This window comes from Sebastes fasciatus, chromosome 14 (assembly GCF_043250625.1).
Source record: "Sebastes fasciatus isolate fSebFas1 chromosome 14, fSebFas1.pri, whole genome shotgun sequence".
Lineage (NCBI taxonomy): Eukaryota > Metazoa > Chordata > Actinopteri > Perciformes > Sebastidae > Sebastes > Sebastes fasciatus.
The window spans coordinates 22473915-22499879 of NC_133808.1; the positions used below are offsets into that span (position 1 = coordinate 22473915).

The 25965-nt window shown below is 39.8% G+C and overlaps 1 protein-coding gene across 3 annotated transcripts in view; it reads left to right on the top strand.

Moving 5' to 3' along the window:
• Nucleotides 1–25965, top strand: part of LOC141782869 (ephrin type-A receptor 6-like) — a 191182-nt gene that overhangs the window by 156897 nt on the left and 8320 nt on the right. For 2 of the 3 annotated variants that reach the window (XM_074659684.1, XM_074659685.1), the window contains exons 8-13: nt 3121–3229; nt 12913–12983; nt 16215–16340; nt 16810–16995; nt 22834–22895; nt 23438–23647. In XM_074659684.1, the coding sequence (XP_074515785.1) occupies nt 3121–3229; nt 12913–12983; nt 16215–16340; nt 16810–16995; nt 22834–22895; nt 23438–23647 (764 nt within the window). The remainder of the gene's footprint in view (nt 1–3120; nt 3230–12912; nt 12984–16214; nt 16341–16809; nt 16996–22833; nt 22896–23437; nt 23648–25965) is intronic. The other variant, XM_074659686.1, reaches the window with a different exon arrangement.

Sequence of the window (25965 nt, forward strand, 5' to 3'; positions counted from 1 at the left end):
GGCATGAATATTACACGCCTGCATGAAGGTGCAGTGTTGTCACGTGTTTTCCATACGCCGTACAAAGCTCCGAGCTAGTGACGTAGTATAAAAAGTTAGAAAGACCACATATGGTGGGCGGGTGGGGAGGTGACGTTTGTCACGTGACAACCGTTTTCCACACTGACATTACGTTGTTTCCGTACAAGTTTTACTCAGTTTAAGTACTTATTTTAAGCCCAACCATTATGTTTTTTCCTTAACCTAAGTAAGAGGTTTTCTTGCCTAACCCTAAGTCAGTGACCATGACGTTTCCCCTTAACCTAACAAAGTGGTTTTCTTGCCTGATCCTAAGTCCCTGGCTTTGTTTTGCTTTATGCAAATACATGACACTGATGGCTATCATCTGATGGACAGGCGGGTCTATTACACGCTTTGGCGTGATATCGGGTTGCATAGCCAGTTAAGACCTTTACTTGTGCATAAAAAAAAATCACAATTTAGGCTGAGAAGCAGCAGCAGATCAGGCTGCAAGCATCAGTTCAGGGTCACATGAAGTTCATGTATTGTAGCCTGGAGCAGCGCTCAGGGCAGCCTGCACCAAGAGCACAGCAGCAGATAATAAGGCTGGATGTGATCCCACCAACTGGAGCAGAGTAGGATAGCAACTGGCAACTACTTCATGAGATCCCAGTCACAAAATCACAAACACTATAATATCACGCTGTCATGTGTCAATCCTAGCAACAGATACACTTTGTTTAAAGTGAAGAGAACTCCCATGATTCCCTATTAAGCGCAACTGTCATACACAGGAAGTGTGGGTGTCTATTTTTCCACTCTTACTACAACATCAAATATATTACTGCTGATATAAGTAAGTAAGTTATACTATGGCACAGAAATACACTGTAGATTAAATAAAGTGTAGATGGATTTAGCATGTGCAATATTTAAATTTGATATCTGCTGAACAGCCACGTTTTGCAAGAAGCTACCAAATTCACATTATCCTTTTCACAATTCCCATGTTTTCTCATACTGTTTGCTTCTGGATTGGCTTTTCTAAGAATATAGTTCACAATTGCATTGTTATTCACTAAAAAAAAGGTAGAAAGAAATTATTTAAAAATTCTAGGACTTTATATTTGGAAAGTGTTTGGCAATAATGTGAAATGTTTGTGATTGTCCTTTTATAATATTGCATCTTATTTTATTGAAAAATGTCTTATTGTTACATTTTTAGCTGTTTCCAGATTTTGCTTAAAATATGTTTCGTGTGCTTGTTGCAGACATATGTTTTTGTCCCTTTAATATGAATTTTTATATATTTTAGTCAACTTTTTTTAGTCAACAACTCACAAATTGCCACATGTCTAACTGGAGGACGGTGCAGCATTCCCAAATAGACTGAAACATCCGTAATGATTATTCGACCCGTAAAATGGTTCGTGGTAGACATTGATGTGTTTTTTTAGGATAATATATTTCATTATTTCAATTTGGGTAAATCACATATTAGTCACATATTTCAGTCCTTTTAATGCAAAATGTGAGTTAAAGCATTGTAATAATTGCAGGTATATAAAACAATGCTATGTTTTAGTAGTAAATAAAGATTAGAAAGATTTATATATCTTTGATTAGAACTGATTTAATGTTTTAATTTTTGTTCGGTATCTGTTAACTATGATTGCATTACCTCCAGAACATCTGGCCTCCCTACAGTATGAATTTCATATAGGTTGAAATTACAAACCCTTAAAGGTCAGGATATCTGTTGCGATGGCAGTTGAAAAATTGAATACAATCATCACGGGAGTCCGACAACACCGCCTTGATGTTCGATGTATTTTGAATCATTGTTTTGTGTGTGTGTGTGTGTCTGAACAGTATCAAGTCTACTCATAAAATACAAAGGTCCAGCTGCCCTTTTATGTTGGTTCAGGTATTGTTGAGGGCTGATTTGGCTCAGTGGTCCTCTCCCTTCCAAAGCTGCAGAGCTTTGCTTTATCTGCGGATCAGACGGTGCTTGGCCAAGCCTTTGTATTGCCTGGCCTTTTATCTGAAAGAGAAAGCAGATTTGGCCTCTGTCGCTCTCTCCCTCCCTGTCAGTCTGTCCGTCCGCCTGTCACTCACTGTCTCATGCGCTCCTTCTTCCATCCGTCTGTCACTTCCGCCTCTCTCTTTCTCTCTTGTTTGTCTTTGCTTCTCTTCTGTCATCTGTTTTCCTCATCGCTCACCTTGCATTCTGCATCCTGTCCTCTGTTGCCCCTCTTTCTCCACACACACACACATACACATGTCATTACAGCAGCATCAGTCCAACACATCTGCTTAGTTAGTGATGTGAAGAGTGTGTGAAGTTGACGTCTGGGAGAATTGTCTCATGTGATCTGTGCACTGTCACTTTCACTCTCCCTCCCTCTGAGTGGTCTGTAATTACTTTTATCCAGCCAAACACACACACACACATTCATGACACCCTGCCTGCGCACACGCACGTGCTCGTGACTCAACACCCACATACTGTAGAAACCCACATGAGCCTCCCTCTTTGGGCTGGCGACCACGCACCCTGATCTCCAATTCATATTCATTAAGCGTGAAATATTATAGAAATAAGTTTGGTAATAGCAATCATCTTTCAATTATCTCGGATTCGTTAGCCTTGTGACAAGACACAGAAAAGGGAAAATCATGAATATCAAATGGGACCAATTTAACCAAATGATCATGGACTAAATCACAATTTCATGAATGAATAATATTAATTAAACAGCAGCAGGCATATATGAATCATTCCCATACCAAAGCTGACGAAGGGTCTTTGCATTACAAAGAGCTGATCAAACCTCCTGCCTATCATGAGAGCGAACATGGTCTATGTATGGCGCATTGATGGAGGGGAATATTGAAGATGATGTTGAATGAGAATTTGCTCTTTCTTCTCACTTTATCCTGCCCACTGAGTAATTTCCTTCTTTTCTCCCCTCACTGCTTTTATCACCTGCTCTTTACATTCAACTTCTCCTACTTCTCATCTTCCTTCCTTCTTTACCTTCTTTTCCACATCTCCTCTGCCTAACCCTACATCTTTTCCCTACTTCTTAACCATCCTCCATGCTCCTCCACTTTCAGCATCAGACATCGCCTCTGACCAAGGCCAGGTGTTGGTCATTGTCACAGCAGCGGTTGGTGGCTTCACCCTCCTCGTCATCCTCACCCTCTTCCTCCTGATCACTGGAAGGTAAGAACAACCCTTGATTTCACTTTATGCAAAGGGAGTGTCATTCAGTGTGTTGCTACTTTACTTTATTGTGTGGTTGTTAAACCACATATTAAGTTGACACCGACTTTTAAAATCAACCAGTCAGTGTTGCCTGCCCCTGATATATTGGTACATGATCCATTTAAGTTTAGCCATAAGCCTTGTCAGTGACATTTTCATGCACCAATTTTTGTCCTTGTTCCAAAAAAACACAATATTCCTACTAAGCTGTTTACATGGCTAATGAAAATGAATAATTCCACTAATATTCCAGTTTACATGCAGCCTCTCATACTCTGATTAACGTAGACGGTGGCGGACTTGTACGACCACAGCCTCCTTCTTTCATTCCTTCAAACACCTTCTTGAAAAGGTCGGTGTTGCGATATTTGCGCATATCCAAAAACCTGTTGATTTCCAAGTCTTTCATAATTGTTTAAAAGTAGGTGTGTTTCTCCTTCAGTCATGCATCTCTGCAAACTGTCGTCTAGTTGGTTTGTGTACAACGCACAGAGTTGACCGTAAACAGGCAAGAGGCTGTGTGTCGCAAACTGCCGTCAAAACCCCAACTGAGACACATATTCTGAATGTGCTGTATACATGTCCAAAGAATGCCCCTAAAACCTGAATAATATCAACATATTCCACATGTCTTAATCGGAAAATGCTCCATTCGGAGTAAGGCCTAATTCAGAATAGTCAAATGGAATATGCTGTTTACATGACCCATATGTGCATCCCTTATTAATAATATTAATTACACATGTGGTGTTCCTGCAAAGTCATGTCAAAAATGTCTGCTTTGAAAAAGGCCGATGTGGTTGGTGCACCAACTTCATGTTCCTTCCTTTTCCTCCAGAACTGTATAAGCTTCATATTCCTTAGCTTACAGTTTAATTGTTCAATATTTCCTCCAGGAAATTGGTAAAACCTTACACTACAAAAGACTGTATTACATTTCGCTTCAACAGTTGCCTCTGGACTTTGTACGCCTCTAAATTGAAGTGATGACAAAGACATCTTGAGGAAGGCTGGTACGATGTTTGCACCGTCTCTTAGTTTCGATCTGTGTGTGACCTTACACACATGTTCAGTATATAAATGTGTGTGTATGAAGGTGTTTTGCAGTCTTGATTAGACAAGACAAGACACACATGCATGAACATAGCTCTATAATGGAGGAGGTGAAAACACAGATATACACATGGACAGAAATATTCAAAGAAGGAATGAAAGGCAAAGCAAGACTATTTTTTTTAGTGTGAGTAAATGTGTCAGAAAAAAAATCCATCACTTGTTTCACTTAATACTGTACATATTTTCTTGATATGTTAGTCTGTTTTTCCATAAAGTTTCACAGGAGCCATGTTTATAGAGAATAACGCAACTATTTATAGTTCCCCTGTTAAGACTATGAAACAGATGTACCATAAGATTACATTCAGGAGCATATAACAAACAGTAATACAAGAGCTCACATCAGTTAATTCAAATATTCAGTGTTCAAATATGGTAAAGTGCACTAATTACCATTAACTACTGTATCATCAACAAAACTCAAACACCAAAAAGGAATCATTAAGCCTGCAATAACTGTTTTTGGGGCCAATTGGGAGCAATGGTTTAAAGATGTGAATACAACATTTAGCACCTTTTAAGTTTGACCACCTCATGAATATAAGATATTCACTCTCTTTTAGCTCTGGTTTGGTCTCTACCAGCTCCTAAATATGTGGCTCTTTAGCTGCTATAAGCTCCACTATGTTCACCAGACAGTGACTGTGTCTGTGTGCTGTTTGGTGCTGAGCAGGTATACTAGTGCACACTGGGTTTTTAGAGTTTTTTTACTGAAAACAGATGCCTGCTGCAAGCGGGGGGAAAAAAAGCCATGACATGGGAGCAGTGAGAGTGAACCAAAACAGTAAATAATTCACTGAATCTCCCAATAAAGCTCTGTAAAGCAGAGGGGTGCTTTTATTATAATAATAATTTTTATTATAATGGTGCCAAGATGTTGTGAATGGTACCCATTATTGCTCCAGATCAACCTCTCTGTCAACACTGCTGTTGCTTCAAATGTTTCTTTCTTGGTGTTATCTTCGGTGTAACACAAAGTTCAAGGAAATATGCTCGTATTGTGTGTCACATTAAAATCAGATTTTGTTGACAGAGACATTGAGAGAGACATTTACAAATTTGAAGTCCAGTATTTCTTAGGTACAATGAACTCAGACCTTTACGCACGTGACAGTGGGTGGCACAAAAACAGGAGCAGATATGATAATTATGGCTGATTGCACATTCTGCTGAATTGACCAGAGTTCACATGATTTGCTGGGGTTAGATTTGCATAGAAATATCTCATCCTCTGAGGGCATGTTCAAAATAATGAGTGTAATTCAAAGGACAGTTATGGTGGGAAAGACGACCTCAAATTAACCTTTATTCTACAGAAATCTAAATGTCAGCAAGAATGATTATAGATGAAATGAAACTGATTCTTCTATTGTAATATGGATCCATCTATCATTTTCTAGAAACTCTGGAGAACACATCCTAAAAGCAGCTCTGTCAAAAAGACATAAAAATCGCTTCACATGTCCTGCAACAGAAATATGACGGAATAAAACATTCAATAGAGAAGTCCTTGAGCAGACAGTCAAGCACAAAAAATATAAGACTGATGGGTCCAGTAGTTTGGAGATTAGCTGTGGACAGACAGACAGATGCACACGCATGACCGAACATATAATCTCCTCTCAGGTTTAGGTCTGGCGGAGATAATAATAACATATAAACAAGTTCAAAATACAAAAAGAGGAAACAAAGTGTTAGAGAATTCAGTTATGACATTAAAAAAAATGTTTAAAATACATTCGGCACACTTGTAACGTAGCATAAGCTATGGATGTAATGTCTCAGTAACATAGCGTCACATGGCATAACGCTGTCAGTAAAAATTACTCAACGTTTGGTTTCACATGAGACACGAACGCCGGTCCCCTGAGTAAAAGTCCTGTCTTTGTTTGTTTCGCCCATTTTTTATCAAACTCTGTATACATCTACTCACTCATGTCCTTATAAAAAAGTGTTTTGATTTTTAGAAAATTCCAGGATTTTTGTAATTATTTGTTTTTCGTTTTTATTTTTTTTGGAGCAATCTTTTTTTCCTAATCAAATAACCAAATTTCTAATTTCAAACTTTACCACCATCACCTGGCAATGGAGACAGAAGACAATGAAATTAAGGAATAACACTGTTCCTGGTAACGAGTATCACTATTACACATGCCCCAGGCACAACGTTTAACCATGACTAGCTCCAAATCCACAAAACCAGCCTGAAAATGAAGAAAATCTGCAACATGAGAATCTATGGAGCAGAGCCATATAGTTGTCAGACCCTGGTCGAAGCTAGCCGATGCCACGCTATGATTGGCCAATCTGCGTTCGATGGGCGGGACTTAGTAAAAGGTCAATTGTGGTGGCTTTACAGTCAGTTACTGGATCGATGGAGACTTCTTTAACCTTGTTAGTAATGTCATTAGTGATCAGCTAGAAGTCAATTCTAGACTGTTGTGGAAGAGCTTAGTTGCTCCAAGTAAATAAATAGTAATATTGTGACGCCAAATATCTATAAGATTGAAACGTAAACACACGCTATGTGTTGCATTCTGGCCTCTGATCGGCTCCTTGGGACGTCCAAGTCGATGAACAACATCGATGGCAGCAACAAAGCGCAGATTTCTTTCACTTTCGAACGAATGTCCTCATCAGTTTTCTCTGTGATGCCATGTAGCCTCGGGTTCCATCTTCTGCTGTATCTGTCATTTCATTGACTTTTTGTTCGATCTCAAGGACTTTCCTCTCAAGGCCATTGCACTTCCTTTTCAGTGTGGCGTTTTCTTGTTTTAGATCATACACCTCAAAAATGCCGTGGTCGATGGATTTTTTTTAAAACCCTCAATACTCATGGTATTTTTGTTCACCATGCGTGTAAGGTCATTCACGCTCTCATTGATTTTATTAGTTTTGTGTGTCAGGACACAAATAATGTCATCCTGTACTTCACTTTGACATGACTCATAATCAGGATTCATCTTTGCTTTCTTTGCCTTAGCTAATCCGTTCCTGACTGGTGGGTTGGGGGACAAATCACATTTGCCACATCTGTTGGATTTACAGGAATAGGAATGAGTCATACTTATGTTCCTCTTTTCACTTGAAGTGTCAGTGTCAGTTTCCATATACCTAATTAAGTTGACATTTAAGTGGTAACATAATATCAGTGAGGAAAACCCAAAGTGTCGCTCCTCAGTTTAGGTCCATATGACAGCCAGCGCAGTCTTGGCTCCACTGTGGTGATGTTCTGTCTTACAAACAATTTAGGACTGTGACATCATTAGCCTAAAGTTATTGATGCACGCTGGTACACTTGTTATTTATTATCCATTGTTTCCAAGAGGCCCAGTCACACTAAAGTTTTAAAACAGAAAAATGGATCCAGTGGATGAAGTATTCTGAAGTAAATCTTCAGAATGTAACATAACATTTAGACATAAACCTTCTCATTTTACAGTTAAACAGTACACTACAAAATGTTTCTGAAAACATTTGAGGCAAGAAATAAGTATAACAGTAACAGAATATTGATTAATATTAGATCAGCGCTGCCAAGTTTGACAGTTTTATAAAAATATATTTTTTGAATCATATTTGCGCCAATTCTGCCCACTGCAGGTTTAAAGGTGTCCTGTGATAAGTAATTAATAGTGGAAAGCAACATGAAAGTACATAAGCTGCTTTTAATTATAAAAAGTATCTGTAGCGGCGATTCTGGCGCTGTATTACTTGGTATCGGATCAAAACCAAATTTTGTGGTATCGCCCACCCCTAATAAATGTAATGAACACAGCAGTGTTCAGTCTTTCTGGAGCCAGGATCTGGCGCCCATTAGAGAAACTGCAGCCTACAACACTTGCATATTGGTTTTCACATTGAACTGTACTGGTTGCCAGAGAATTTCCACGAGTGAGCAGTGAACTTCACAGATATGAGATCAGTGTTTCCATCAGACAAGGTGCACTACCTCACAGTGAAGTCCTTTAGCGTTGGCAGGATGTGAATGTCAAAGGAACTCTAAGTCCATCACCTTAAAAAAAAAGCCGAAAGCAGCAGATTTATGGCAGGGATTTACGGTGTTTTTCTTATTTTTATGATGTGATCCCATGTGTGTGTAGGAGTGTCTGTGTTCCTGGTTTACTTATTAAAAACTCTCTCTCACACACACACACCAGGTGTAAGCGATAAAGCAAGCCCTTTAGGCTTTTTGCGTTCTAGCACAAGAAGGACCTTTTTTACCTGAATCCAGCTAAAAGCAATCGCAGCAGTTGGAGTGTTTTTTTTTACTTTATCACGATCCGTCATATCTGCGATCCCTCTGCCCTGTGTAGGAGGGACTTTCACTCTCTTTCGGTTTTAAAAAAGCTCCGAACGTACTTGAGCTGCCTGAGAAAGATGAGAGCTTTCAGTCACACGGCTGGTTGTACAACACAAGCGAGGATATAAGAGGACCCGCGCTGTACGGGGAGTTTTAACACCTGGTTGCTCTAAAATCATCTATGTTTGCATCTGCTCATGCTAAAGTTGAAGAGCGATACTAGAGCAAAGCTGTCACGACTGCACAGATGTTTCCTAGCTGAAGAGTTTTATTATGTGTGCTCTTCATCCTTGAGCTTTCTTCTGTCAGTCTCTGCAACTGTTTTTTTTATTTATGGTTTTCTTCATATTTCCTTTCATCCTTCCTGTCTGTGCCTTCAGTCGCAGCAGAGGGATGTGCCACGGTGAGGTGACGGTGAGGGATGTTAGGGCAAGAGAGGAGTGGTTTGAATTACACTGATGCTTTGATTAAGGCTCTCGGGAAGGTTGTTTTACTGAGGTGCATGCGTCTGTGTGGGTGTGTAGAGTGCTTGTGAATATGTACCGTGACAATGCTCAACAGCCCAGAGAGCAGTGGCAGAAGCCAAGGTCTTTGTGTGTGATAACTGTCTTTGTGTGTGTCTGGATGTGCGGCCGCTTTTCAACATGAAAGCCGGTGAGACAGAGGGATAGGCGGATGAATGGGATCAGAGGATAGGACTGGAAAAGACTGATAAAGGCACATGCCAACATTTCTTTAATGAACAGCTTGACCCCATCAGCAGAGGTCAACAGTAGCTTTCCAAATCCCCTTCTTGTCCTCTCTGCCAGTGTTACCCGCCATGTTATCTGCTCTGTCTATCAGTGTCCAGGATCCCACAGACTTCACTTAGCCAAAGCCCAATCTGGCAACCCGCGGCTCGTAGCCCTCTGACACCTGCTCTAATGTGGCAACCCGGATTATGTTAAGTCTTCAAAGAGGAGGAGGCTCACACATGACCACATGAACCCACACACATGTCATACAAGCAAGCGCTTACACACACTTTCTCCGCTAGCACATTGTGAGCTTTTCGCTCCTAATGTATTCAATCTTACGCCGCATTATCGAATCATTTAGCCACTTTATTAGGCAATACAATACTCTCTAGCATTGTTTGTTGTTTTTGTTGATTAGAGCAGTTACCGAGGCAGCACCCTCGCTTCACATCCCATTTTAAAAAGAGGAAATTTATCCTTTTAGAAAATCAGAAATCTGCACAATTCATTTGGATGCTGATCAAGCATGACGAGAAAATATATAAAACTCTGCGCTGGACATATTTCCCTCAGAAGATGGTGGAGACCAAAACAAGAAAAAACTCGCAAATTTACGAGATTATAAAGTCATAAATTTACAAAGAAAACTCTGATATTCTCTGAGATTAAAGTGGCAAATTTACAAGAAATAAACTTACAAATTTGTAAGATTGTAAAGTCATAAATTTACGAGGAAAAAAGCTGAGGAAGGCGAAGGTCCTGAAAGATGCATATACACGTATATATAAACTGAATCCAAGATTTTTTTCATAATATTGTGAGTTTTTTTCTTGTTAATTTACCACTTTATTCTCAGAGAATGAATTTATGACTTTAGTTTATTCTCATTTTAATATACCACAGAAATGTATGTTGTTGAGAAGATTCTTTACATGTCAGATTATTATATAATTGATTGATTTATTATGTTTGTTTGTTTGTTTTCCAGTGCAGGGAAATAAATTCAAAGCCTTCCAAAAAATTGTCAGCTTTCATCCATGCCAACTGCCGACAGCATTAAAAACACATACAGCGTGTGAGCAAATAGGAATTAAGCCACAACCTGGAGTGTTGTCATTTCTAAATATACTCAGCTGCTGTGGGAGTTTATGAAACGGGCAGCCGAGTTCTATATTTTCTATCTAATAAATGATGAAATATGAGAAAAGTTAGGGAATCCACTAGTGAGAAGTGGGAGCGAGCGTCCCCAGTGCTCACGGTCATTAATGAAGCCCTCTACTGCAAAATAGGTTTTAAAATTCATCAGTCTGTGAGAGAACTCGGAGCACCTTTCTTCATATCAGTATTTTCCATCTCACTGCTCTTCTCCAGCCGTGCCACCTCCTCTCGCACAAAGTATTTCGTTAACATCGCATGTCCATTTTGTAACAGTCAAAACTGATCGTTTAGGTCAACGGTCAACTACGTATGAATGACAAAAAGACACCACAGATGTTTGACTTAAAGGCAGATTGTTTTTACATATATTTAAAGCCTCTGATAATTAACTACCATTGTATTTGGGTTGGAGCAGAGTTTAGACCCTTCATTTAGTTGAAGCTTAGTGTTGTGTAACTGTGAAAAACCTGCAGATCAAATTGAAAGCATTAGAAGGTTTTGTGTTTTTAGTGGTGGGGTGACCCTTTTCAAATTGTGTCTAAATGCTCATAATGATGTTCACCTTGAAAATGCCATTTCAGTAATGAAAACTTCGAAAATGACAGACCGCAGGTATAAATTATCATTTAGTTTCGGCTTTAATGACTGTAATTTTTGTAGGAGTTTGATGCTTTAAATCATTTGCAAAAGAACCGCTAATGGAGCCAAATCCCTTTACAGCAGCAGAATCTGACTGCAGAGAAGGAAATTATTATTTCTGTCTGTTACGAGAATCATCATGAAGTAGTTCTGAGTGTCCTAACACGGGATTTAATCTGATCTAATGCAACTCTTTCCTATGACTTCCAAATGGTTCATTGGATCAACACATTTTATTACATCTGCAAGCACAATATCACACTGAAGATGTGAACTTTTTAATGTAATCCAATACATCACCACAAAGTACGCCCTGTAAAATTACAATACGGCTCATCCGCAGTTTATTGTCCCTTTACACTGTAGTTGAGAGTGTGTCCTCAGTAGAAAAACGGCAGCATTGATTATTGGTTCAAACACTTACAATGACAATGTCTACACTATTTGTATGAGATCCTCTTTAAGTAGCAAATGCATAAGTAGTATGTCGTTATTATACAGTTGCAAAAAGGAGAGGATGGTTGGATCCACAAAGTGTGTGACATGGGAGGTTGTGGTTGCTGTCCTGTCATGTACCAACAGTCAATATTAGTTTCTTTCAACCACGACGGTGATGTGTTCATAACCGTAAACATGACCGTATTCTTTCACTATAACCACATAGCTTTAGTTGCCTTAACTTAACCAAATTTAGGCAACCTTTTTTTGTCATTTGCGTATGTATCTGTGTCTACAACACTTTGTGAGCTGTTAGTCGTTGGGTTTTTGTTGAATCATGGAGTGGAAGGGTAAAACAAAATGTTTTCAAATATTGGAGCAAAGTAGGCTATGCATGAAATACTATTTAAATTGAATAGTATTGGTAATGAATAAATAATGACACGTCACTTCATCACATTTTCCCCGCTGGAAGGGCACCCTAGAGGGCACTTCATCACGTTTTATCTACCATAGGGGCATCCAAAAGGGCACTTTTGTGGCATTTTTACGACCATGGGGTTGACCAGTGTATGCAACACTCAACAGTTTCTGTTCTTTTGACTGCTTTGTGTTCATGTGTTGTGAGCTGTGGGTCAAATTCCTGTGTGCACACTGCAATTTGCCATGAACAAGCTATTCTTGGTGCTCCGTGTGATTCTAAAAAGGGTGCTTTGTGTTTTCTTCACTTTTTTATTTTCAGAGTAACATCCAAGCATCTATTTGGATAAATTCTTCTGTGGTATTTTGCAGATGCTGTCATCTAATCTCTCAGCTTTTCAGACTTTCTTGGCAGCAGCTTTTTATCAGTCGTTGGCTGTCTCTCGGTATCTCCGTGCCCAGATAAACTCTCACACACACACACAGGAGGACGAGGGAGTATTTGCATCAGTGGATGCAAGTGTTCTTCCCTTCTATTGTAGTGTGTTGAGAGAAAAAACATTTAATTCTCTCTCTGTGAAAGAGTTTCTGCTCCTTTAAGTTCCAATTACCTAAATTTATTAAGAATTTTGAATCTGTGTGTTTATGTGTAAACACCACTTCCATCTGCATTACTTAATCTCATCTTTTCCAGGGCCAGACTCTCACTGTCTGCCAACATCTCTCTTCAAATGATGAGTTCCAATGATCAACCTTGCAATATTGTTTAGTTTTATTCTATTTTATCTTAGGTAATATAGTTTTGTTTCATTTCTCAATGTGTTTTCCAGGTGTCAGTGGTACTTCAAGGCCAAGATGACTTCAGAGGAGAAAAGGAGAACCACTTATCAGAATGGACATGGTAAATCAATCAGTCTCTTCTTTGTTGTTTTGGATATTTTTTTCTCTCACTGTGACCCTTGTTTTTCACAAATTTCACATTGCAAAAAGATTGAGTCAATAATTAATTTCCATATTTATGGTAATGATGGTAGGAGGACGTCTGCAAGGTCTAAGTTTTGGATTTTAATGAAATGTAAAATCTGTTTGGCACATAACATACTGTAAGTGTTGAAAATTACTTTTGCCAGAATACCCAATCATTTGATGAGAAAGTGTCCGGTTTTATTTAGTGTTGTGTTTTTGCCAATAAGCAGAGAAGAAATAGAGAGATTCTCAGTTAGCAGCTAGCAGGATAGCCACATGCTCCTCTCTTTGCATTCAACATGCACGTCGTACTGCTGTATGGATCATTTCCCATGTGTTTCTATGCATATTTGAATTTTGGGAATGACGGTCCCCTCCACTAAAGCTGGTACAGAATGCAAAAACACCGACTTGCTTTTGTTACAAATGCTAGCAGGAAAAGTAATGTGGTATTTATACGATAGTTTCAGGAATTAAGACGTCAGACATGTCAACAGAGCAACATTCTTTAAACCACGGTGCTCCTTCATCTCTCCTTCCTCTTCAGCGCTCCTCCTCACCTCCCCTCAAGTTTCATTTGATGTTCTTTTTTTGATTAATCTGGTTACAACGCTGCATCCCTGAGCTGTCTGCTTCTGCACTCCTGTACCTTTCCCCGTCTCTTTTGTCTTTTAATACCCAACTTTTCATTCCCGACATGAAAAACAAAAATTGAAATGAGAGCTGTAAAGTGAAAAAAAAAAAGATGTTTGAAAGTGAGCATAAAGACGAAGATTGAGGCGAGACATTGGAAGATTGCTCAAGGAGAAACAGAGAGGAGAGAAACAAGAATAGGAAGGGCAACCGGGTCGAAAGGTAGAGGGAGAGAGGAGGGGACGAAGAGAAATGAGGCTTTCAGAGGACAGGCAAGAACAGATAGCCAAAGGTAAGAGAGGAAATATGAAATTAGTTTTGTGAAGGTGGCTAACAAGCTGCCACATCGTTCTCTGATATTCAAGATTAAAACACACCTTATACCTCAGTGTGTGTGTGTGTGTGTTCAAAACCCCGTATCTCCTGTCTCGTCTTAGCCCTGGCTGTGGTGTTGAGCAGAAGCTTTGAGAGGAGACCAGGCTCCTCGGGGTTTTATCAGACAACTGCTTGTCGTATTTTTTTGTTTTGTGACACTGTATCGATCCCTGAAGGAGAAACACAGCTTTTGTCTAGCCAACCCCCCCCCCCCCTCCTCCTCTCCACTGGGAGGTCAGGGTCAGAGGCAGAACAGCAGCAGCCTGTTAAAGAGTCACTGACTTGCTCAAGGACACTTCAACAGTGTGGCCGCTCGTTTAAAGCGAGGGGCTAAAAAACCTTGCCCCGGTTAAAAGACTGGCTCAGCGTGATACCACCCTGCTGCTTCTCAGCAAAAGACAGAGCAGTAACAAGCAACCAGTGTGTGTGTGTGTGTGTTTTGGTTTATGTGTCTCAGAGTGAGGTAACACTCTCGAGCTTTGCTAGAAAGCAGATATTGAACATCTGACTCGTCTAAGGGAAATGTGTCCCCCGTGTGTCAAAAACGGATGCTACGGTGTTACAACTTATTCAGATTGGTAGGAGGTGCAGTCAGCGTATTGTAGCTGGTAGTTTTTGGGGGTTATTTTGACAATAAATCTATTAAAGATCAGCTTTGCATTCATTTGTTTTCCTATTTGTGTGTTTGTTTTCCACCTCAACCAAAATATGTCCATGTATTTTTTAATCAAATCATAATTTCTATTATTTCCAATTTCACAATCTTTCCAATCCACCAAAATATCCACTGCTGTTGTTCTAATTATAACTCTTACCGTCTTTAATGTTCTTTTTTTAAAACATGTGTATATCATCTGTCACTGCCAATATAAATCCTACACACTGTACATACAGCTATACATCATATACATGTACATACTGTTCATAATCCAGCCCACGTATATCCATTCGGTATTTATTCATGGCACTATTTGTGTTGTTTTCACTTAAAGAACATTTGACTTGTATATAGATGTTTTTATTCTTATTTTATTGTTGTCTTTGGTGTTTTATATATATATATATATATGTATATAATATTTATATAAACACCTATTTTTTTCCACACCTTGTGTACATAACAGTCCTGTCTATTATTTTCCTTTGTTTGTCCAGCTTTGTTGTCCTTGTCCCTCGCTGTTATTTCTATTTCTGTGTAAGCACGTTTAGAGAGACGCATAAAAGCTGGAGTCAAATTCCTTTTATGTGTGTAGTTGGTGAATAAAACCGATTCTGATTTCCACATCTCTCCTGGTAACTGCAGATGTATCCCCCTGGGTACCAGTACCCCTGGTTGGGTGGTATTTATAGCCACAGCAGCAGCAGCAGCAGTAGTAGTAGAAGTAGTAGTAGTATTAGCAGTACTCTAGCAGTTATTGGCAGTAGCAGTCTATTTTTTATACGTTCTTTAATTTAATTTGAATTCCAAATTTTTGTGAGTTTTAAAATCTTTTAATGTTGTGTTAATATTCCTATTAATGTCACTGTGTACTTTTGAATTTTGATTACGGCTATCAATCGATTAAAATATTGAATCGCAATTAATTCTCTGTTCAAAATGTACCTTAAAGGGAGATTTGTCAAGTGTGTAATACTCTTATAAACATGGGAGTGGGCAAATATGCTTGCTTTATGCAAATGTATGTATACATGTATTATTGGAAATCAATTAACAACACAAAACAATGACAAAACCCTCACAGGTACTGCATTTAGAATAAAGGATATGCTCAAATCATAACATGGCAAACTGCAGCCCAACAGACAACAACAGCTGTCAGTGTGTCAGTGTGCTGACTTGACTATGACTTGCCCCAAACTGCATGCGATTATCATAAAGTGGGCATGTCTGTAAAGGGGAGACTCGTGGGTACCCATAGAACCCATTTTCATTCACATATCTGGAGGTCAGAGGTCAAGGGACACCTTTGAAAATGGCCATTGCGTTAAAGAAATTAGTGGCGATAAAAATTATTTGCATTTACACGTTATTATTGCTAATTTTGATGCTTTTGCAATTGAATTTAAAAATTGGCCATCTTGTTTAGCTAATTTAACCTCCCAGCCTGGTCAAGATACAAAGCTCACTGTCTCTGCATCTTTCTCTCTGTCCCCACAGTCCCTTTCCCAGGAATAAAGACCTACGTGGACCCTGATACATATGAAGACCCCACGCAGGCCGTCCACGAGTTCACCAAGGAGATCGACCCCTCCAGGATTCGCATCGAGAGGGTGATCGGAGCCGGTATACACACACACACAGTTAAACACTCATCCACTTGGGTTTTTCACCATGTGGGTGGAAGAGGATCATTTCATGTTGGTGAGAATAACAATAGCTTTAAATGTGCCATAGGAGACTATCTATTTTCATTCCTCACGTATAATTGCTGTGAACCGCCTCTACTCTATTGTACACACTAAAGAGGACGCCTTTTTTCCATTTCCCAGTGTCTCACTGTCATTTTCTCTGCGCACACTGTAGGAATATTAAAGCTTAACAGGTTTAGAGAACAAAAGAAAGTATAAGAATAGATTCAAGTTTTTTTAGAAGGTGAAAGTGAGAATTTCATGAAGTTGAACTAATCAGAGAAGAAGCAATGATGCTGGAGTTTAGATGGGAACTGCAACAGTGCCCCCAGGTGGCAGACCACGCTGCCTGCTGATGGTGTGTGTGTGTCCTCACTGTATTTATTCATGTGTGTGTGCTGCAGGTGAGTTTGGTGAGGTGTGCAGCGGCCGCCTAAGAACGCCGGGGAAGAAGGAGATTGCCGTGGCCATAAAGACACTGAAGGGCGGATATGTGGAGCGTCAGAGGCGGGACTTCCTGCGTGAGGCGTCAATCATGGGCCAGTTTGATCACCCCAACATCATCAGGCTGGAAGGCGTGGTCACCAAAAGTAAGTAGATGTGATCAGATTACATCCTTGTTACCAATACATTTCCTGCAGCAACACATTCTGTACAGTAACTTCTAACATATACTGTAAGTTACTGATATGAAACCAAGCAAATTTTAACTCTCTTATGGGTCAGACTCTACTTTAAATGTGGATTTATTGGAAAAAAGTATTTAGAGATACACTAAATACAGATATTTGTTCTAAATACAGATATATGTTCAGTCGCAATGTGGTTATAAACATGAGAAATCAAACTTTAGACCAGATTTTGTGTAAATAAGCATTAGAAACATACTAGCGTAATCATTACTTCCCAATTGTCTATGACGTATACTGTATATTGATCCAATTTTGTATACATTTTTTATTTTATTTTATTATAATTCTCATGCTCAAAAGGTCTTCGTGGTGTCAATTTTTTTTATGCAGTTTCTGTTCATTTTGAATCTCTGAAAATCAAGAAAAAGAACATTACAAAAAAAAGAAACATGAGAAACAACGCTCCCTCGTCACAGACAAATTTAGGCATGAATTAGGTTGATGCTATAAAACAACAATCCAAAGACCCTCTACTTCTTCTTCTTTCTGTCATATGTGAGATGCATTCTCCCATGTAGAGTTCCAGTAACTCACAGAGACAAAAATAAGAACAACGTGTCATATAAACATGTGCACTATCTTTCTATAAAAACGACTCCCTCCAGTTGTGTTATCCGGGGGCGACCCAGATGCCGCACTCGCATTAAGCGCTTCGCTTTAAAAGCAAAATAAAATGCAACAAGAGCATACCATCATTACCCACCACACTGTTTACCACAGTCTGATGGAGAAAATTCATGTCTTTGCTTGTCTGAGTGGTAAATTGCAGTAAAACTGCTTTTTAAGGTTGACTTTTTTATGGTATGGAATAACAAGTCACTATGTGTTTTTCTTGGTATTTACAAGATTTAGCGACTCTGTTCTGCTTATACACATAGTTTTGTTTACGCCTTGTGTGGATTATTCATTATTCTCAACATACCTCTGGTGCTTGTGCATGTTTATATTGTGTGTGATCGCATCCATGTTCAAGTTTTTTTGTGCGGGAATATCTACAAAAGATGCGTGTGTGTGATTGTGAGGACTTGTTAACGAGCTCTGTTTTACGGGGCTCACCCAGCGCAACATATGGTTGTTTTTACAGGGGTTGTATAAACTGAGACATCGCTGTGAATATGAATGTGTCCCCTGAAGACAGAAGACACCCCCCCGCCCACTCCCCTGAATATAGATAGAGGACAGTCCTCAGCTGTGACCCCGCCGACAAGGATTCAGCCGATAAGGGTCTTTAAAGGCCGATACTGCTATTGTTACATTAAAGCAGCTGATGTTTTGCATCGATAGATTTGACTGTAGTTTTTATATTCGAGCATCTCTGAAGCTGTTGAGGGAAAAAAACACTGAGATGATTTCTCTGGTTAGACATCTGATGATAAAAGAATAAAAACACTTTGAGTCGCTGTAGCCGGGGAGGTCTTTTCATCACATCAGAGGTCAACAGCACTGACTGGCTGGTTATTTCTGAATAACGGCTTTTTCACAGCTGCTGATCACTCCACAGTCAAAATGTTGTATCTGGCCTTTTTGTAGATTTCTTCAGATGTTTTTTTTTATTTTATTTCTTAATACATTTTATCATGTAAAAAACATCATAAGCCCTTGACCTCTTCATTTTCCTCTTATGCGTTCCCTTGAGTAGCTTTAAAGTAAAAAAAAAATCCACTCTGAATGTCAGTTTCACTCATATAGACTGCCTATCCAATGGTGCATGCACACACACACACACACAATACACACCAAATCATGCAATCATGCACCATTTGTGCTTGGCAGTGGGGTATAATATATAGAGAGACATTAATTGTGAGTATCCCTTCTCTGTCTGCCTGCCTTTCTGTTTGTCTTTCACTCTCTTCCTCAATCTTTCTCTCCCTACATCTGTTGTTGTTCTTCAGAGACTAATTATAGAGAGTATTGTGCTGTGACTGACTGCTATACCTGCTTGGAAATAACAGGTGACACATTTGACTCTGGCGAACAGGTGCGTTTGTTTTTGTTCAGGCGCTGCGCTGCATAAGTATATATTGTTTCCAGGCCTTACTAATTAGCTCAGGAGAGCCAAGCTTGATCAAATAATTTCCTGTCGATCCCTCCTGGATTGGTGTTCGGGGGAAAGTATCTGCAAATTTAAGGGTACGATGATGCGATTTTGCAGATAAAAAAGAAACATCATGTGCCTGTTTGGTCTGAAGTAAGTCTGCTGATCCGTCCATCCATATACCCAGCGTGCCTCCTTGTCTCTGGTGACAGGAATGTGGGGTTAGGATCAGCATTTCCTTGTTGACGTTATGCTTGATTCGCCTTTAATTATTTTAAATGTTAAGCTGTTTAAAAGGGAATGTTAACAAAGTCAATATTGCTGTTTTCCGAAGGTGTATGCCACAGTATACTTGTTCATTAGTTTTGTTCCTTTACTGCAAAAGATTAAAACTCAAAATATAAAATGTTCAATAATAATAATAACACTACTTTTTTCAGCATTTGTTGTGTACCTCTGTGGAAGCTGCAGTAGGAGATGAGTCCATGGCCATGTCCAAGGCTTGCACCATCTTTTGTTATAATTATGTTGCATTATGGGCAGTCCCAGATGCTTAGTTTTCATCCTTAAAGGGATAGTTGCGGTGTTTAAACAACTAAATACAGATATAGATATATATTTTTTTAGGTGAGCTTTTCTTTTAGGTGGCTATAATATGTTTTGCTGCTGCCCCCATCCACATCAGTACATTGCTTTGCTCCCGTGTCGGTAATTCCTGTCTGTTTCTCCAAACTGGGGGCGTGCCGACCGCCATCCACTGTAGGTAATACACTGACTATGGATAAGTACCTCATATAACCTCACTTCAAAACACCCGCACTATCCCTTTAAAGCCTCGCCTCTTGTAAAAAACAAAACATGCTATTTTATTGAAGCATAAATCTGATTTTGTGTGGGATGTTGTTTGTTTTTCAAGTGCAGGCAGAATGGTCTTATTGCTGCCAGCAGTCTCACCTGCTGTCTCCTGTCTCTCTAATGAGGTGTTGAGTCCCTTAACCCTATCAGTCCCAACGGAGCGCTGTCCACTAATAAAGTCTAACTCACTGTCAATCGACACATCATTAGCCCTGGTCCTTACAAGCAAAATGAGCTATCATGCTTGTTTATAACACCTCCTTATGTGTTATAATGCCAATCCAATCGACATGTGAGCATCAACGTTTGGGTGTTTTCTATTCTCCCTAATTGGAAATGAGAATACTTGTCTGTGTTATGTATTGGTTATGATGCTACTAGGTTTATTCTAGGTGCTGACCCTTGACCCCATGAAGTCATAAATATTAGTGACATGGTTTGATTTGCATGGGCTGTTGTAAGCCCATAGATGCTGTCAGTTTCACCAAAAACCTCAGAGATTACACTGGTTAGTTGTGTTACTGCGAGCTGTCATATTTGATACCTTCAGATTTCTGATAAAATGCATTTTGTAACATCATAAATCTTGATTGAAACGCATCAAATCAATCTTCAGGTCCAAACAGTCCTGGTTATTCTGGAAAAGAAAATGGGGAATACATCCATATTCAAAGCAAGTAAGAGACTTTGAGAGGTTAATAAATGGAAGTTCAGTAGTGCAAAACACTAACATTGTGGTCGTTATTGCCTGTCTGTCACAGCAATTATCAAAAAATGTTTTGGAGGGGTTTAAGCCGTGGTGACAGATGTCAGTTAGACCAGTTGTGACATGACACAAGATGTGTAATATCTCTTAGTGACTGAAATTCGGATCAGATGCCTTTACTCTCAAGTGACACTGCATTGTGCTCTTCCTGTATCCTATAAAGCCATTCAGAGGTATTAAGGAACCTTTTTACAAATCTTTGCTTTGACATCATACATTAGAGTGATACTCTATCTTTCGCTATGTGATTTTTCACATTCCCATGTGAGGAAAGAAAGCTGTCTTGAATCTGGAGTGTGATATCACGGTGCTACTTCACTACAGTACCACTTTTATTTCTCTTCCCAGCAGCTCAGAATGTTTTACAGCTCGCTAGCGGGACGCGGGCCTGGACAACTGCCTCCCAGCTGTAAACCAGTCAATCTGTAACACCATAGGGATCCTCTGTGGGGAAACAATAACATTTGGAAAGAGAGGCTGCGCTTGCACCTGTTTCTAACTAATGTTTCATGTCATGCATGGGACTGAATACTGAACAGGTCCCGTTCGGAAAGGTTGGAAAAGTTTTATGAATCGAGCGTCTTGACTCGATGCATCAATCACCTGCTGATGGTCTGTGTGTTTTTCTCCAACCCTCTCTTTGCTTTTCTCCGTCTCAAACTGGCAGCGACACACACACACACACACAGACACAGACACAGACCGTGTTTACCAGAACCCAATATGTCACCTACATGACTCAGAACATTATCTTGTGCTTCATCAGAGGATCATTTGGGACCGGTGTCCCTTGACTAACAGTTTGATGACCTTCATTCAACCATTTATCATGCTGACCAGTCTTTGCTCCACGCTGTCCTCTGATATCTGTACGCACAAGCAAGTTAAATGCTTACATAATAGATGATAATAGATGCCAAGACATTTTCAAATTCGGGAATTTTACATATTAGCTGCTGAGAATGTGTCCCTTTTGTTGAAAATCACAGATTCATTCAGCGTCGTGCACATCTCATATGATTGATATAATTGCAGTTCATTTACATGTCATTTTTAATGGTCCAATTTAAAATATATTGATTTTCAACACAGCCTAAGAGCATCTTATATCAAAAAAATATTAACCTTGACATTTACCTTTAAAAAACCTGTAAGAAAATCTAATCACAGACAAAGAGCCTCTCAGTTTATGAGCTTTTAATTGTACCTCGCAGTCTTTATTAAAGGATAACTTTGGTATTTTTCAACCTGGACCCTATTTTCCCATATTTTTGTGTCTAAGTGACTAATGAGGACAACAATCTGAAACTAGTCCAGTATTGAGAGATAATGCTGTAACCTTCAACCACGAATGCTGCAAGTGCAAGTGAGCAGCGTCAATGTAATGTTATGTTACGTTCACTAAAACTGCTTGTTTTTGCCACCTGAAGGGCTCAGATTGTTATTATAATTGTCTGACAGCATTATGGAAAGGACCCTACAGAGAAGGTTATCGAATTCAAAGACCTCGTCCACATTGTTGAAATCATCTAAATATTCAGCCATGACATCGACAATCTTTTAGATAACACTAAGCTACGCTTTCTGTACTCACAACAAACTCTGCCCGGCTATTCCACCGTTGTCTTCCGGAAACACATCACCTCTCCAGGTTTCAGAACAAGACTTTTGCTTGAGCGAGACTCTTTCCATAAAGTCAGACACTCATAATAGCAATCAGAGCTTGTCGTGGCAAAAACAAGCACTTTTAGTGGACATAAATGACGGTGCCAGCTTCCCCCAATAGCACCATATTGTAGCCCATGACCAGCTGACATCTACAGCGCTCTCCCTCAATAATGGACCAACTTCAGAAATTGTTGTCCCTATGAGTCAGTTCGACACAAAAACATAAGAAAATAGGGTTGAAAAATACCAGTTACCCTTAAAGCAAATGGAAGAGGCTCAGGTGTCCTTGCATTCTTCTGTTTCGTTTCTTCTGTCTTGTTTTTCTCCCTCTACAAAAGAAATCCGTGAATAAAAAGAAATCATCTTTGGAGAAATAAGCAGCATGTGTGCTTTGTTTGTGTGTTTGCAGGCCGGCCTGTGATGATCGTGGTGGAGTACATGGAAAATGGATCGCTGGACTCATTTCTGAGGGTGAGTGCTGAGACTCAAGTGTGATTATCTCGGTTTCCTGCCTCAGGTGGTATTTCTGTGGGAAATAAACACATGGCAAAAATGCTGATATAAATATAGTTTGGAAAAAGACAAAGCCATAACGTATCTGCTGAAGGCTCTTGTCTCGGTCTGTAAAAGCAACACTACCCCTCGTAGGTCTTTTTTGCATGCAGGATAACAAGGTCATCCTCAGGTTGCATTGATTGCAAGATTTGTAAGAAAAACAGTTACATTTTGTCTCTGTTTTGGCTCTCAAGAAGCTAAAATGGGAACATATTGTCCTGCCAATAAACTGCCAGCATAATTCTGAACAAACTAGTTTTTTTTCTACAAAAATCACCAAAGTATTCACTATGATATATTCTGTTCTCCATACATATCATTATGTATTTGTCAGTGTCATTCCTTTGTCTTATTGTTTTTCCTATCGACCCTCCTTTTCTCTCTCGTTGTGTCTGTGCTGTCTCTGGTTTCTTGCAATGGCTCCTCATTTTCCCTCTGTATCCTGCTCTCCCTGTCAGCAACACGACGGTCACTTCACTGTCATCCAGTTGGTTGGCATGCTGCGTGGCATCGCCTCGGGCATGAAGTATCTGTCAGACATGGGCTACGTTCACCGAGACCTGGCAGCTCGAAACATCCTGGTCAACAGCAACCTGGTGTGTAAAGTGTCAGACTTCGGCCTGTCCCGAATCCTGGAGGACGACCCGGAGGCTGCGTACACCACGACGGTACACACCTGACACAACCCTCTAAAACCAAGCAGCTGCTGCTAATTTATTACAGGTTTTAACAAAGCTGACTTAATCCTGGAAAATACATCCTCGAAGTACAGGCTCCTAAATGGGATTAAATGGATCCATTAATTTGGTGTGAGTGACATTTTGAGTCAGATATGATGGACATAATACCATTAGTTTTATTTAATACTCCACTTAAATGGGAAGCCATTAACCTGGATGGATGGAGACTTTTAATTCTAGTTATATAACTTTGTTTTTTCAACCTAACAAGGATGCAGTTCTATGGGACAAACTGAAATGTTGCGTTAATGAAATAGTCAGATATTAAGATTTTGTATCAGTAGTTCACACCACAGTGACATATTGGCTGAAGTCCAGTTTCTCTGCTCTCTCTGCTTCTCTGAAACACTTGATTGGGGTGGAAGGACGGCATGTTGCTGAATTTAACTACAATATTTGGCAAAATGTGTTCAGTATCTGCATTCAAAAGCCTATGGCGAAAAATTGCTATAGTCCACCAAAGATAACGGTTATCTTCCTTTTCTTAGAGGCAAGTTTAGCATGTTTTAGCTCTACAAATATACAGATACATAGCAACACTAAACTTATCTGGGAATTAACACTTTTACTCGCTATTCTTTGGAAATTCAGTCACTTGAAAAAGGCATCCAAAGGGGTTTTCTAAAGTCAGAGATGGTTTCCTTAAAGTTATAATCTGCTGTCTTCATGTCGTTGGTCTTAAAGGGATAGTTTGGGTGTTTTGAAGTGGGGTTGTATGAGCTACTTATCCATAGTCAGTGTATTACCTACAGTAGGTGACGGTCGACACGCCCCCCAGTTTGGAGAAACAGACAGGAGTTACCGCATGGAAGCAAAACAATGTACTGCTTGGCTTTGCCGTCAGACAGGCCTTTCCGACGGTGAACTGAAGTCGTTGTATCCATCTATGCTCCCGCCAAAGCCACCAGACTCCATTGAAAAAAAAAATTATTTTACCTCTCGGAACACGGGGGTTGCTGATCTATCGCTGCATCGATCGGTTAGTTAGTTTGTGCTATTGTGTGAGTTTGGTGAATCCGAACTAACCAAAGTTAGTTAGTTTTTCAATGGAGTCTGGTCGCTTTGGCGAGAGCATAGGAAATAGGTTTTTTTAGGAGGCTAAGATATGTTTTGCTGCTGTCCCCGTCCACAGCAGTGCATTGCTTTGCTTCCGTGCTGGTACGCTTGTCTGCTTCTCCAAACTGGGAGCGTACCGACCGTCATCTACTGTAGGTAATACACTGACTATGGATAAATACCTCATACAACCCCACTTTAAAACTCCCAAACTATCTCTTTACCTTTAGCGAAGATGGAGAAGTATTTATTGTAGTGCTTGTTAGATCATCTCTTTGCTCCAGCAAACTATCTACTGTAGCTCTGAGTGTCTCCAACCATAGTAACTGTGTGTTTTATAAAAAGCCATCATGCAGATGGGATATCAGAACAAAACAGTGATTTTAAAGGATATATACATACAGTATCTATGTCAGCTGTAACAGCACCACAACAGTAATAACAAGGATATAATTTTTTTTTCTCAGTTCAGTGCCAGTTGGCTCAGCTGGTCTGTTCCTGAACCGCATTAGAAGTAGAGCTGGAAGTCTTGAACTATGAAAGCAACAGGAGTAGAGAGACCCAGCAAACAGAAACTCAATTTACTGAGATATACTGAGTTTACAAGACACTCCCCAGCTGTTCTGTGGCTGATCCTCCCTGTATCACCACACGACAACAACAAAAACAACCGTTACCTCATCATTTTTATTTTCCAAATATATGTTTCCCCCAAGTCTTGCTGGTGTGGAAAGGCATTTGGAATTTGAGACACTTACATTTTCCATTCAAAGACTGTATTTACAAAAAGATGTAAGCTTGGGACATCAGCAAACTGATACTCTGCACTCTCCTCCTACTGAAATGTTGATTTTTCCACCTTCCCTCCTGAGGCCAGCGAGAGATGAAGTTGCCTTAGATAGCAAAAAGCTAAACTTCAGAAACTGAAATGACGCTGTTCTGTAAATCTGTCTGAGCCCTCGGTGACCTCCATTTCCTGGTTTGTATTGAGGTTATTGTGTGAGGGAAATGTTGTGTTTATGGTTTGTTAGTTTGACGCACTGGGTGAAATCCACAGACGGGAAGCGAAGGGAGAGGGGAGGTGAGGTGAGGTGAGGAGAGGGACTGGGGAAAAGGTGATGTGAGGTGGATACTGGAGGTGATAAACACATGATTCAGGATTCAGAATAGGAGAGCACTTGGACAGCAGT